The sequence below is a fragment of the Oscarella lobularis genome, chromosome 18 (assembly GCF_947507565.1).
Source record: "Oscarella lobularis chromosome 18, ooOscLobu1.1, whole genome shotgun sequence".
In the NCBI taxonomy this organism is placed as follows: domain Eukaryota; kingdom Metazoa; phylum Porifera; class Homoscleromorpha; order Homosclerophorida; family Oscarellidae; genus Oscarella; species Oscarella lobularis.
The window spans coordinates 489283-504549 of NC_089192.1; the positions used below are offsets into that span (position 1 = coordinate 489283).

At 35.4% G+C, this 15267-nt stretch overlaps 1 protein-coding gene across 1 annotated transcript in view; it reads left to right on the plus strand.

Moving 5' to 3' along the window:
* Positions 1–4: 4 nt before the first annotated feature.
* LOC136197919 (serrate RNA effector molecule homolog B-like) overlaps positions 5–15267 on the plus strand; it is a 33020-nt gene continuing 17757 nt past the window's right edge. Inside the window, exons 1-8 of the mRNA XM_065987792.1 lie at positions 5–230; positions 292–375; positions 570–752; positions 1113–1282; positions 1341–1717; positions 1765–1826; positions 1876–1954; positions 2012–2371. Coding sequence (XP_065843864.1) covers positions 10–230; positions 292–375; positions 570–752; positions 1113–1282; positions 1341–1717; positions 1765–1826; positions 1876–1954; positions 2012–2371 — 1536 coding nt within the window. The 5' untranslated portion in view covers positions 5–9. The remainder of the gene's footprint in view (positions 231–291; positions 376–569; positions 753–1112; positions 1283–1340; positions 1718–1764; positions 1827–1875; positions 1955–2011; positions 2372–15267) is intronic.

Genomic DNA, 15267 nt, shown 5'->3' on the forward strand with positions numbered 1-15267 from the left:
CGTATCAGCATGGCAGACAGCGACGAAGAAAACGAGAAGGGACGCCGAGGAAAGTTTCGACGCGAGCGAGGAGACAGCGACGATCGCTTTCGATCCAATCGCGACAGCTGGGATCGACGACGCGAGCCGTGGGACGATCGCGATCGCAGTCGACGACGCGACTACGATCGCGGCTCGCGACGCGGCCGACGCGACGGATCGCCCCCGTACAAACGAGCGAAGCACGACTGGTAGACGCCTGTGAACTCGTTCGACTCGCTCTAGATTGCTCTGAACGCGGGATTGCTCTAGGGGCGACGGATTCTATCCGATGTTCGACATGCCCTTCATGCCGCACCCAGGAGCTTGGATTCCACCGCATCACGATCGCGAAAGGCAAGCGACCCGTTCGATAGCACTAACGCCTAGCGAAGTGCAGTGATGATACACCCCAGATATAGCCAGTTCTGCTTCTGACTAAACCGTGCTGCGAAGTCTGGTACAACTAACTGAGGCCCCTTTACGATTTCCCGTTCGCCGTCGCGTTCTCTCCGAGTTTTGCCTTAGAAAAGTTTGTTTTTACGCGCTAGGGGCTCGCTAGAGTACGATTCGGGTCCAACGCAGCCGCCCCTGCTCACGTTTCGTCAATTTCTCAACGCCGAAGCGGAGGAAATCGAGGAGACGCTCGCCGTCGAGAAATACGCCGAGTACAAGCGAAATTTTCGACGCAAACTCGTTCAGGACTATTTCGAGGCTCACAAAGACGAAGACTGGTGAGAAAAAAAATTATGATTAGAATTCCTTGTACTGAAACAAAAAAAAGAACGTTTGACATTTCAAAATTAAATTGTTCGTTGTTTCGGTACTAGAAACTTGGAGTCGGAATTAACTTTGTCTATAATAACCACTGTGTATTTTAGCCGCGGCCGTCTTCGAAGAATCGATTTGTTTTTATTTATTTTTTATTTGTATTTGGCTGTTCACTAATATTTGTGACGGTCTCTCGCGTGCTCGCTCTCTCGGTGGGAGAAAGTTCGATGTTTCCGCTGTAGGTTGATACACTATTGACTTTTAGTCATTCGAAAATCCTTTGAGATATTTCTTAACGTTTGTGTGTTCAATTTTTTTTGAAGGCTGAGATTGAGGTATCATCCCGTGGATAGTCTCGAATACAAGAAAGAGCAGAAGTCGAGCTTGGAAAATCGAAAATCTGTCTTTCTCAAGTTACTCGATTTGGGTTGGCTTGACAAGACGACGCTTGACATCGAAAACGCAGACGAAATAGCGAAGATCCTGAACGCAGGTACCATAGCCAAACATTGAGGTTTAGGTTTACTTTATTGGTTTTCTGTTCACGTCAGCTTTGATTCTGCTGGAGGATGGCACGGAGTTTGACTTGACTGTCTTGGATGCGGCGAGCAAGGAAGAGGGAGAAGTGACAAGCGAAGCGACGAAGACGGAGACGAAAGAAGCAACGGATGATAAAGACGACACAAAGGCGGCTTCCAGCGAGGAAAAGGACGAATCGGCGGCGACGGAAATGGAACCCGGCGCTGAACAAGTCAGCGAAGAGAAAGAGAAAGAAGAGGAGGATACGATAAAGAAGGAGGTGTCGTCACCGCCGCCGCCACCGCCATCACAAGAAGAGGAGGGCCCTAAGCCGCGGCCTCTTCATTTAACCAAATCATTGTACATTCGAACCGTGGCACCGAATATTAAGAGAAGCGAAATCGTTGAAGTAGGCGAGGAATTCTAATTGTCGTCCTTCTTATATTCTCGTTTTAGTTTGCCCAGAAGGTGCCGGGGTATCTGCGAACGGGAATGGCGGATCCTCAGCCCGAGAGAAGGTTGAGTACGCGTACATCGATGAAAACGCTTCGTAATCTAATTTCTTAGATTTCATTGCCGGGGTTGGATCACTTTTGACCACACCGTTGACATCAAGGAAGTCTGTTCAAAGCTCAATAACACCAAGGTAGCAGACCCTTGATAGTAGAACATTATTTATTTATTTATTTATTTATTATATTAGGTTGGCGATTTTGAATTGAACATGATGGTCAATCGCGATCTGACGCACAGAATACGACACATTTCCGGGTTTTCCGTCGCCGACGCGGCGGCGTACAAGGAGCTGGCCGAAGCGCTTCGGCTCATAAGATACTTTGACTCCGGGACGGGTCTGTGGAAGGACGAGGGTGGAAACGATACGGAGAATCCGCTCCTCGCCCAAGCGGAAAGCGTTCTCGAGACGACAACGACTGTGTCGAATCGAAATGTGAAGGCGGAAGACGACGGTGATGGGAAAGAAGGCGATAAGAAGGCGGAGGAAGTGAAGAAGGAGGATAAGCCAACGGCAGGGAACCTGCATAGAAACGACGACTTATTGAAAGTAAGAGCCTTTAGTGTGAGAATAATTCTATCGTAGTAATTTTACTTCGCTACTGTACTATAGAACTACGTTCGTGAACTTCGAACGCGTAGTTCGTAGAAAATCGATGCTTTTGTTCGAAATTTCGAGATTTCTCGAAGATAGACGCGCCAGCATCGATCTTCGTAGGTTTCGAGGGACTAAGCGTGTCTAGAAAAGCCATTAGAGCGGCGATTTTGTACTAGCTGTGGACTAGATGTTAGAAAAACGACGTTTTGTGCGTGGGAGACCAAGAATGGCGATATTTTGGTCTTTCTTCACGCGATTCAGTCGTTTCTTCTCCTAATTGAAGTGCAAATGCAATTCTAAAGCGTTTCGATCGCGTCGATTCGACGGATCGTTCGTTTTAGGCGAGAAAACCGCAAACGGGCCTCAATTTAATATTTAGGTTTAAGAATATAAGATTACTCCTTGAATTTAATATTTAGGCCCTAGGAATTAAAGATTAAGCCCTCAATTTAAAATTTAGGCCCTTAGAATTAAAGATTAGGCCCTCAATTTAATATTTAGGCCCTAAGAATCGAAGATTAGGCCCTCAATTTAATATTTAGGCCTTAAGAATCAAAGATTAGGCCCTCAATTTAAAATTTAGGCCCTAAGAATCGAAGATTAGGACCTCAATTTAATATTTAGGCTCTAAGAATCAAAGATTAGGTCCTCAATTTAATATTTAGGCCCTAAGAATCAAAGATTAGGTCCTCAATTTAATATTTAGGCCCTAAGAATCAAAGATTAGGCCCTCAATTCAAAATTTAGGCTCTAAGAATCGAAGATTAGGCCCTCAATTTAAAATTTAGGCCCTAAGAATCAAAGATTAGGTCCTCAATTTAATATTTATGCCCTAAGCATCGAAGATTAGGCTCTCAATTTAACATTTAGGCCTTAAGAATCGAAGATTAGGCCCTCTATTTAATATTTTGGCCTTAAGAATCAAAGATTAGGTCCCCAATTTAATATTTAGTCCTTAAGAATCAAAGATTAGGCCCTCAATTTAATATTTAGGCTTTTAGAATCAAAGATTAGGCCCTAAATTTAATATTTTGGCCTTAACAGTCAAAGATTAGGTCCTCAATTAGTATTTAGGCCCTAAGAATCAAAGATTAGGTCCTCAATTTAATATTTAGGCCTTAAGAATCAAAGATTAGGTCCTCAATTTAATATTTAGGCCTTAAGAATCAAAGATTAGGCCCTCAATTTAATATTTAGGCCCTAAGAATCGAAGATTAGGCCCTCAATTTAAAATTTAGGCCCTAAGAATCGAAGATTAGGCCGTCAATTTAATATTTAGGACCTAAGAATGGAAGATTAGGCCCTCAATTTAATATTTAGGCCTTAAGAATCAAAGATTAAGTCCTCAATTTAATATTTAGTCCTTAAGAATCAAAGATTAGGCCCTCAATTTAAAATTTAGGCTCTAAGAATCGAAGATTAGGACCTCAATTTAATATTTAGGCCCTAAGAATCGAAAGATTAGGCCCTCAATTTAATATTTAGGCCCTAAGAATCAAAGATTAGGCCCTCAATTTAAAATTTAGGCTCTCAGAATCGAAGATTAGGACCTCAATTTAATATTTAGGCCCTAAGAATCAAAGATTAGGGCCTCAATTTAATATTTAGGCCCTAAGAATCAAAGATTAGGCCCTCAATTTAATATTTAGGCCCTAAGAATCAAAGATTAGGCCCTCAATTTAAAATTTAGGCTCTAAGAATCGAAGATTAGGACCTCAATTTAATGTTTAGGCCCTAAGAATCAAAGATTAGGCCCTGAATTTAAAATTTAGGCCCTAGGAATCAAAGATTAGGTCCTCAATTTAAAATTTAGGCACTAAGAATCGAAGATTAGGCCCTCAATTTAATATTTAAGCCTTTAGAATCAAAGATTAGGCCCTAAATTTAATATTTTGGCCTTAACAGTCAAAGATTAGGTCCTCAATTAGTATTTAGGCCCTAAGAATCAAATATTAGGTCCTCAATTTAATATTTAAGCCTTAAGAATCAAAGGTTAGGTCCTCAATTTAATATTTAGGCCTTAAGAATCAAAGATTAGGGCCTCAATTTAATATTTAGGCCCTAAGAATCGAAGATTAAGTCCTCAATTTAAAATTTAGGCCCTAAGAATCAAAGATTAGGCCCTCAATTTAAAATTTAGGCCCTAAGAATCAAAGATTAGGTCCTCAATTTAATATTTATGCCCTAAGAATGGTAGATTAGGCCCTCAATTTAATATTTAGGCCCTAATAATCAAAGATTAGGCCCTCAATTTAATATTTAGGCTCTAAGAATCAAAGATTAGGTCCTCAATTTAATATTTAGGCGTTTAGAGTCAAAGATTTGGCCCTCAATTTAATATTTAGGCCTTAAGAATCAAAGATTAGGCCCTCAATTTAAAATTTAGGCCCTAAGAATCGAAGATTAGGACCTCAATTTAATATTTAGGCCCTAAGAATCGAAGATTAGGTCCTCAATTTAATATTTAGGCCCTAAGAATCGAAAGATTAGGCCCTCAATTTAATATTTAGGCCCTAAGAATCGAAGACACGGCCGTCAATTTAATATTTAGGCCCTAAGAATGGAAGATTAGGCCCTCAATTTAATATTTAGGCCCTAAGAATCAAAGATTAGGTCCTCAATTTAATATTTAGGCCCTAAGAATCAAAGATTAGTTCCTCAATTTAATATTTAGGTCCTAAGAATCGATGATTTGGCTCTCAATTTAATATTTAGGCCCTAAGAATCGAAGATTAGGCACTCAATTTAATATTTAGGCCCTAAGAATCAAAGATTAGGCCCTCAATTTAATATTTAGGCCTTAAGAATCAAAGATTAGGCCCTCAATTTAAAATTTAGGCCCTAAGAATCGAAGATTAGGACCTCAATTTAATATTTAGGCCCTAAGAATCAAAGATTAGGTCCTCAATTTAATATTTAGTCCCTAAGAATCGAAGATTAGGCCCTCAATTTAATATTTAGGCCCTAAGAATCAAAGATTAAATCCTCAATTTAATATTTAGGCCCTAAGAATCAAAGATTAGGCCCTCAATTTAAAATTTAGGCCCTAAGAATCGAAGATTAGGACCTCAATTTAATATTTAGGTCCTAAGAATCAAAGATTAGGCCCTCAATTTAAAATTTAGGCCCTAAGAATCAAAGATTAGGTCCTCAATTTAATATTTAGGCCTTAAGAATCAAAGATTAGGCCCTCAATTTAAAATTTAGGCCCTAAGAATCGAAGATTAGGTCCTCAATTTAAAGTTTAGGCCCTAAGAATCAAAGATTAGGCCCTCAATTTAATATTTAGGCCCTAAGAATCGAAGATTAGGTCCTCAATTTAATATTTAGGCCCTAAGAATCGAAGATTATGCCCTCAATTTAAAATTTAGGCCCTAAGAATCGAAGATTAGGCCGTCAATTTAATATTTAGGACCTAAGAATGGAAGATTAGGCCCTCAATTTAATATTTAGGCCTTAAGAATCAAAGATTAAGTCCTCAATTTAATATTTAGTCCTTAAGAATCAAAGATTAGGACCTCAATTTAATATTTAGGCCCTAAGAATCAAAGATTAGGCCCTCAATTTAAAATTTAGGCCCTAGGAATCAAAGATTAGGTCCTCAATTTAAAATTTAGGCACTAAGAATCGAAGATTAGGCCCTCAATTTAATATTTTGGCCTTAACAGTCAAAGATTAGGTCCTCAATTAGTATTTAGGCCCTAAGAATCAAAGATTAGGTCCTCAATTTAATATTTAAGCCTTAAGAATCAAAGGTTAGGTCCTCAATTTAATATTTAGGCCTTAAGAATCAAAGATTAGGGCCTCAATTTAATATTTAGGCCCTAAGAATCGAAGATTAAGTCCTCAATTTAAAATTTAGGCCCTAAGAATCAAAGATTAGGCCCTCAATTTAAAATTTAGGCCCTAAGAATCAAAGATTAAGTCCTCAATTTAATATCTAGGCCCTAAGAATCGAAGATTAGGCCCTCAATTTAAAATTTAGGCCCTAAGAATCAAAGATTAGGTCCTCAATTTAATATTTAGGCCTTAAGAATCAAAGATTAGGCCCTCAATTTAAAATTTAGGCCCTAAGAATCGAAAATTAGGCCCTCAATTTAAAATTTACGCCCTAAGAATCAAAGATTAGGTCCTCAATTTAATATTTATGCCCTAAGCATCGAAGATTAGGCTCTCAATTTAACATTTAGGCCCTAAGAATCAAAGATTAGGCCCTCAATTTAAAATTTAGGCTCTAAGAATCGAAGATTAGGACCTCAATTTAATATTTAGGCCCTAAGAATCAAAGATTAGGCCCTCAATTTAAAATTTAGGCCCTAAGAATCAAAGATTATGTCCTTAATTTCATATTTAGGCTTTAAGAATCAAAGATTAGGCCCTCAATTTAAAATTTAGGCGCTAAGAATCGAAGATTAGGCCCTCAATTTAAAATTTAGGCCTTAAGAATCAAAGATTAGGCCCTCAATTTAATATTTAGGCTTTTAGAATCAAAGATTAGGCCCTAAATTTAATATTTTGGCCTTAACAGTCAAAGATTAGGTCCTCAATTAGTATTTAGGCCCTAAGAATCAAAGATTAGGCTCTCAATTTAACATTTAGGCCTTAAGAATCGAAGATTAGGCCCTCTATTTAATATTTTGGCCTTAAGAATCAAAGATTAGGTCCCCAATTTAATATTTAGTCCTTAAGAATCAAAGATTAGGCCCTCAATTTAATATTTAGGCTTTTAGAATCAAAGATTAGGCCCTAAATTTAATATTTTGGCCTTAACAGTCAAAGATTAGGTCCTCAATTAGTATTTAGGCCCTAAGAATCAAAGATTAGGCCCTCAATTTAAAATTTAGGCCCTAAGAATCAAAGATTAGGCCCTCAATTTAAAATTTAGGCCCTAAGAATCAAAGATTAAGTCCTCAATTTAATATTTAGGCCCTAAGAATCGAAGATTAGGCCCTCAATTTAAAATTTAGGCCCTAAGAATCAAAGATTAGGCCCTCAATTTAAAATTTAGGCCCTAAGAATCAAAGATTAAGTCCTCAATTTAATATTTAGGCCCTAAGAATCGAAGATTAGGCCCTCAATTTAAAATTTAGGCCCTAAGAATCAAAGATTAGGTCCTCAATTTAATATTTATGCCCTAAGAATGGTAGATTAGGCCCTCAATTTAATATTTAGGCCCTAATAATCAAAGATTAGGCCCACAATTTAATATTTAGGCCCTAAGAATCAAAGATTAGGTCCTCAATTTAATAGTTAGGCCTTAAGAATCAAAGATTAGGCCCTGAATTTAAAATTTAGGCCCTAAGAATCAAAGATTAGGCCCTCAATTTAAAATTTAGGCTCTAAGAATCGAAGATTAGGACCTCAATTTAATATTTAGGCCCTAAGAATCAAAGATTAGGCCCTCAATTTAAAATTTAGGCCCTAAGAATCAAAGATTATGTCCTTAATTTCATATTTAGGCTTTAAGAATCAAAGATTAGGCCCTCAATTTAAAATTTAGGCGCTAAGAATCGAAGATTAGGCCCTCAATTTAAAATTTAGGCCTTAAGAATCAAAGATTAGGCCCTCAATTTAATATTTAGGCTTTTAGAATCAAAGATTAGGCCCTAAATTTAATATTTTGGACTTAACAGTCAAAGATTAGGTCCTCAATTAGTATTTAGGCCCTAAGAATCAAAGATTAGGTCCTCAATTTAATATTTAGGCCCTAAGAATCAAAGATTAGGTTTTCAATTTAATATTTATGCCCTAAGCATCGAAGATTAGGCTCTCAATTTAACATTTAGGCCTTAAGAATCGAAGATTAGGCCCTCTATTTAATATTTTGGCCTTAAGAATCAAAGATTAGGTCCCCAATTTAATATTTAGTCCTTAAGAATCAAAGATTAGGCCCTCAATTTAATATTTAGGCTTTTAGAATCAAAGATTAGGCCCTAAATTTAATATTTTGGCCTTAACAGTCAAAGATTAGGTCCTCAATTAGTATTTAGGCCCTAAGAATCAAAGATTAGGCCCTCAATTTAAAATTTAGGCCCTAAGAATCAAAGATTAGGCCCTCAATTTAAAATTTAGGCCCTAAGAATCAAAGATTAAGTCCTCAATTTAATATTTAGGCCCTAAGAATCGAAGATTAGGCCCTCAATTTAAAATTTAGGCCCTAAGAATCAAAGATTAGGCCCTCAATTTAAAATTTAGGCCCTAAGAATCAAAGATTAAGTCCTCAATTTAATATTTAGGCCCTAAGAATCGAAGATTAGGCCCTCAATTTAAAATTTAGGCCCTAAGAATCAAAGATTAGGTCCTCAATTTAATATTTATGCCCTAAGAATGGTAGATTAGGCCCTCAATTTAATATTTAGGCCCTAATAATCAAAGATTAGGCCCACAATTTAATATTTAGGCCCTAAGAATCAAACATTAGGTCCTCAATTTAATAGTTAGGCCTTAAGAATCAAAGATTAGGCCCTGAATTTAAAATTTGGGCCCTAAGAATCAAAGATTAGGCCCTCAATTTAAAATTTAGGCTCCAAGAATCGAAGATTAGGACCTCAATTTAATATTTAGGCCCTAAGAATCAAAGATTAGGCCCTCAATTTAAAATTTAGGCCCTAAGAATCAAAGATTATGTCCTTAATTTCATATTTAGGCTTTAAGAATCAAAGATTAGGCCCTCAATTTAAAATTTAGGCGCTAAGAATCGAAGATTAGGCCCTCAATTTAAAATTTAGGCTTTTAGAATCAAAGATTAGGCCCTAAATTTAATATTTTGGACTTAACAGTCAAAGATTAGGTCCTCAATTAGTATTTAGGCCCTAAGAATCAAAGATTAGGTCCTCAATTTAATATTTAGGCCTGAAGAATCAAAGATTAGGTCCTCAATTTAATATTTTGTTCTTAAGAATCAAAGATTAGGCCCTCAATTTAATATTTAGGCCCTTAGAATCGAAAGATTAGGCCCTCAATTTAATATTTAGGCCCTAAGAATCAAAGATTAGGCCCTCAATTTAAAATTTAGGCTCTAAGAATCGAAGATTAGGACCTCAATTTAATATTTAGGCCCTAAGAATCAAAGATTATGCCCTCTATTTAAAATTTAGGCCCTCAATTTAATATTTAGGCCCTAAGAATCAAAGATTAGGCCCTCAATTTAATATTTAGGCCCTAAGAATCAAAGATTAGGTCCTGAATTTAATATTTAGGCCTTAAGAACCAAAGATTAGGCCCTCAATTTAATATTTAGGCCCTAAGAATGGAAGATTAGGCCCTCAATTTAATATTTAGGCCCTAAGAATCAAAGATTAGGTCCTCAATTTAATATTTAGGCCCTAAGAATCGAAAGATTAGGCCCTCAATTTAATATTTAGGCCCTAAGAATCGAAGATTAGTTCCTCAATTTAATATTTGGGTTCTAAGAATCGATGATTTGGCTCTCAATTTAATATTTAGGCCCTAAGAATCGAAGATTAGGCACTCAATTTAATATTTAGGCCTTAAGAATCAAAGATTAAGTCCTCAATTTAATATTTAGGCCCTAAGAATCAAAGATTAGGTCCTCAATTTAATATTTAGGCCCTAAGAATCGAAGACTAAGCCGTCAATTTAATATTTAGGCCCTAAGAATGGAAGATTAGGCCCTCAATTTAATATTTAGGCCCTAAGAATCAAAGATTAGGTCCTCAATTTAATATTTAGGCCCTAAGAATCGAAGATTAGTTCCTCAATTTAATATTTGAGTTCTAAGAATCGATGATTTGGCTCTCAATTTAATATTTAGGCCCTAAGAATCGAAGATTAGGCACTCAATTTAATATTTAGGCCTTAAGAATCAAAGATTAAGTCCTCAATTTAATATTTAGGCCCTAAGAATCAAAGATTAGGTCCTCAATTTAATATTTAGACCCTAAGAATCAAAGATTAGGCCCTCAATTTAATATTTAGGCCCTAAGAATCAAAGATTAGGTCCTCAATTTAATATTTAGGGCTTAAGAATCAAAGATTAGGCCCTCAATTTAATATTTAGGCCTTAAGAATCAAAGATTAGGCCCTCAATTTAAAATTTAGGCCCTAAGAATCGAAGATTAGGACCTCAATTTAATATTTAGGCCCTAAGAATCAAAGATTAGGTCCTCAATTTAATATTTAGTCCCTAAGAATCGAAGATTAGGCCCTCAATTTAATATTTAGGCCCTAAGAATCAAAGATTAAATCCTCAATTTAATATTTAGGCCCTAAGAATCAAAGATTAGGCCCTCAATTTAAAATTTAGGCCCTAAGAATCGAAGATTAGGACCTCAATTTAATATTTAGGTCCTAAGAATCAAAGATTAGGCCCTCAATTTAAAATTTAGGCCCTAAGAATCAAAGATTAGGTCCTCAATTTAATATTTAGGCCTTAAGAATCAAAGATTAGGCCCTCAATTTAAAATTTAGGCCCTAAGAATCGAAGATTAGGTCCTCAATTTAAAGTTTAGGCCCTAAGAATCAAAGATTAGGCCCTCAATTTAATATTTAGGCCCTAAGAATCAAAGATTAGGTCCTCAATTTAATATTTAGGCCCTAAGAATCGAAGATTAGTTCCTCAATTTAATATTTGGGTTCTAAGAATCGATGATTTGGCTCTCAATTTAATATTTAGGCCCTAAGAATCGAAGATTAGGCACTCAATTTAATATTTAGGCCTTAAGAATCAAAGATTAAGTCCTCAATTTAATATTTAGGCCCTAAGAATCAAAGATTAGGTCCTCAATTTAATATTTAGACCCTAAGAATCAAAGATTAGGCCCTCAATTTAATATTTAGGCCCTAAGAATCAAAGATTAGGTCCTCAATTTAATATTTAGGGCTTAAGAATCAAAGATTAGGCCCTCAATTTAATATTTAGGCCTTAAGAATCAAAGATTAGGCCCTGAATTTAAAATTTAGGCCCTAAGAATCGAAGATTAGGACCTCAATTTAATATTTAGGCCCTAAGAATCAAAGATTAGGTCCTCAATTTAATATTTAGTCCCTAAGAATCGAAGATTAGGCCCTCAATTTAATATTTAGGCCCTAAGAATCAAAGATTAAATCCTCAATTTAATATTTAGGCCCTAAGAATCAAAGATTAGGCCCTCAATTTAAAATTTAGGCCCTAAGAATCGAAGATTAGGACCTCAATTTAATATTTAGGTCCTAAGAATCAAAGATTAGGCCCTCAATTTAAAATTTAGGCCCTAAGAATCAAAGATTAGGTCCTCAATTTAATATTTAGGCCTTAAGAATCAAAGATTAGGCCCTCAATTTAAAATTTAGGCCCTAAGAATCGAAGATTAGGTCCTCAATTTAAAGTTTAGGCCCTAAGAATCAAAGATTAGGCCCTCAATTTAATATTTAGGCCCTAAGAATCGAAGATTAGGTCCTCAATTTAATATTTAGGCCCTAAGAATCGAAGATTATGCCCTCAATTTAAAATTTAGGCCCTAAGAATCGAAGATTAGGCCGTCAATTTAATATTTAGGACCTAAGAATGGAAGATTAGGCCCTCAATTTAATATTTAGGCCTTAAGAATCAAAGATTAAGTCCTCAATTTAATATTTAGTCCTTAAGAATCAAAGATTAGGACCTCAATTTAATATTTAGGCCCTAAGAATCAAAGATTAGGCCCTCAATTTAAAATTTAGGCCCTAGGAATCAAAGATTAGGTCCTCAATTTAAAATTTAGGCACTAAGAATCGAAGATTAGGCCCTCAATTTAATATTTTGGCCTTAACAGTCAAAGATTAGGTCCTCAATTAGTATTTAGGCCCTAAGAATCAAAGATTAGGTCCTCAATTTAATATTTAAGCCTTAAGAATCAAAGGTTAGGTCCTCAATTTAATATTTAGGCCTTAAGAATCAAAGATTAGGGCCTCAATTTAATATTTAGGCCCTAAGAATCGAAGATTAAGTCCTCAATTTAAAATTTAGGCCCTAAGAATCAAAGATTAGGCCCTCAATTTAAAATTTAGGCCCTAAGAATCAAAGATTAAGTCCTCAATTTAATATCTAGGCCCTAAGAATCGAAGATTAGGCCCTCAATTTAAAATCTAGGCCCTAAGAATCAAAGATTAGGTCCTCAATTTAATATTTAGGCCTTAAGAATCAAAGATTAGGCCCTCAATTTAAAATTTAGGCCCTAAGAATCGAAAATTAGGCCCTCAATTTAAAATTTAGGCCCTAAGAATCAAAGATTAGGTCCTCAATTTAATATTTATGCCCTAAGCATCGAAGATTAGGCTCTCAATTTAACATTTAGGCCCTAAGAATCAAAGATTAGGCCCTCAATTTAAAATTTAGGCTCTAAGAATCGAAGATTAGGACCTCAATTTAATATTTAGGCCCTAAGAATCAAAGATTAGGCCCTCAATTTAAAATTTAGGCCCTAAGAATCAAAGATTATGTCCTTAATTTCATATTTAGGCTTTAAGAATCAAAGATTAGGCCCTCAATTTAAAATTTAGGCGCTAAGAATCGAAGATTAGGCCCTCAATTTAAAATTTAGGCCTTAAGAATCAAAGATTAGGCCCTCAATTTAATATTTAGGCTTTTAGAATCAAAGATTAGGCCCTAAATTTAATATTTTGGCCTTAACAGTCAAAGATTAGGTCCTCAATTAGTATTTAGGCCCTAAGAATCAAAGATTAGGCTCTCAATTTAACATTTAGGCCTTAAGAATCGAAGATTAGGCCCTCTATTTAATATTTTGGCCTTAAGAATCAAAGATTAGGTCCCCAATTTAATATTTAGTCCTTAAGAATCAAAGATTAGGCCCTCAATTTAATATTTAGGCTTTTAGAATCAAAGATTAGGCCCTAAATTTAATATTTTGGCCTTAACAGTCAAAGATTAGGTCCTCAATTAGTATTTAGGCCCTAAGAATCAAAGATTAGGCCCTCAATTTAAAATTTAGGCCCTAAGAATCAAAGATTAGGCCCTCAATTTAAAATTTAGGCCCTAAGAATCAAAGATTAAGTCCTCAATTTAATATTTAGGCCCTAAGAATCGAAGATTAGGCCCTCAATTTAAAATTTAGGCCCTAAGAATCAAAGATTAGGCCCTCAATTTAAAATTTAGGCCCTAAGAATCAAAGATTAAGTCCTCAATTTAATATTTAGGCCCTAAGAATCGAAGATTAGGCCCTCAATTTAAAATTTAGGCCCTAAGAATCAAAGATTAGGTCCTCAATTTAATATTTATGCCCTAAGAATGGTAGATTAGGCCCTCAATTTAATATTTAGGCCCTAATAATCAAAGATTAGGCCCACAATTTAATATTTAGGCCCTAAGAATCAAAGATTAGGTCCTCAATTTAATAGTTAGGCCTTAAGAATCAAAGATTAGGCCCTGAATTTAAAATTTAGGCCCTAAGAATCAAAGATTAGGCCCTCAATTTAAAATTTAGGCTCTAAGAATCGAAGATTAGGACCTCAATTTAATATTTAGGCCCTAAGAATCAAAGATTAGGCCCTCAATTTAAAATTTAGGCCCTAAGAATCAAAGATTATGTCCTTAATTTCATATTTAGGCTTTAAGAATCAAAGATTAGGCCCTCAATTTAAAATTTAGGCGCTAAGAATCGAAGATTAGGCCCTCAATTTAAAATTTAGGCCTTAAGAATCAAAGATTAGGCCCTCAATTTAATATTTAGGCTTTTAGAATCAAAGATTAGGCCCTAAATTTAATATTTTGGACTTAACAGTCAAAGATTAGGTCCTCAATTAGTATTTAGGCCCTAAGAATCAAAGATTAGGTCCTCAATTTAATATTTAGGCCTTAAGAATCAAAGATTAGGTTTTCAATTTAATATTTATGCCCTAAGCATCGAAGATTAGGCTCTCAATTTAACATTTAGGCCTTAAGAATCGAAGATTAGGCCCTCTATTTAATATTTTGGCCTTAAGAATCAAAGATTAGGTCCCCAATTTAATATTTAGTCCTTAAGAATCAAAGATTAGGCCCTCAATTTAATATTTAGGCTTTTAGAATCAAAGATTAGGCCCTAAATTTAATATTTTGGCCTTAACAGTCAAAGATTAGGTCCTCAATTAGTATTTAGGCCCTAAGAATCAAAGATTAGGCCCTCAATTTAAAATTTAGGCCCTAAGAATCAAAGATTAGGCCCTCAATTTAAAATTTAGGCCCTAAGAATCAAAGATTAAGTCCTCAATTTAATATTTAGGCCCTAAGAATCGAAGATTAGGCCCTCAATTTAAAATTTAGGCCCTAAGAATCAAAGATTAGGCCCTCAATTTAAAATTTAGGCCCTAAGAATCAAAGATTAAGTCCTCAATTTAATATTTAGGCCCTAAGAATCGAAGATTAGGCCCTCAATTTAAAATTTAGGCCCTAAGAATCAAAGATTAGGTCCTCAATTTAATATTTATGCCCTAAGAATGGTAGATTAGGCCCTCAATTTAATATTTAGGCCCTAATAATCAAAGATTAGGCCCACAATTTAATATTTAGGCCCTAAGAATCAAACATTAGGTCCTCAATTTAATAGTTAGGCCTTAAGAATCAAAGATTAGGCCCTGAATTTAAAATTTGGGCTCTAAGAATCAAAGATTAGGCCCTCAATTTAAAATTTAGGCTCCAAGAATCGAAGATTAGGACCTCAATTTAATATTTAGGCCCTAAGAATCAAAGATTAGGCCCTCAATTTAAAATTTAGGCCCTAAGAATCAAAGATTATGTCCTTAATTTCATATTTAGGCTTTAAGAATCAAAGATTAGGCCCTCAATTTAAAATTTAGGCGCTAAGAATCGAAGATTAGGCCCTCAATTTAAAATTTAGGCCTTAAGAATCAAAGATTAGGCCCTCAATTTAATA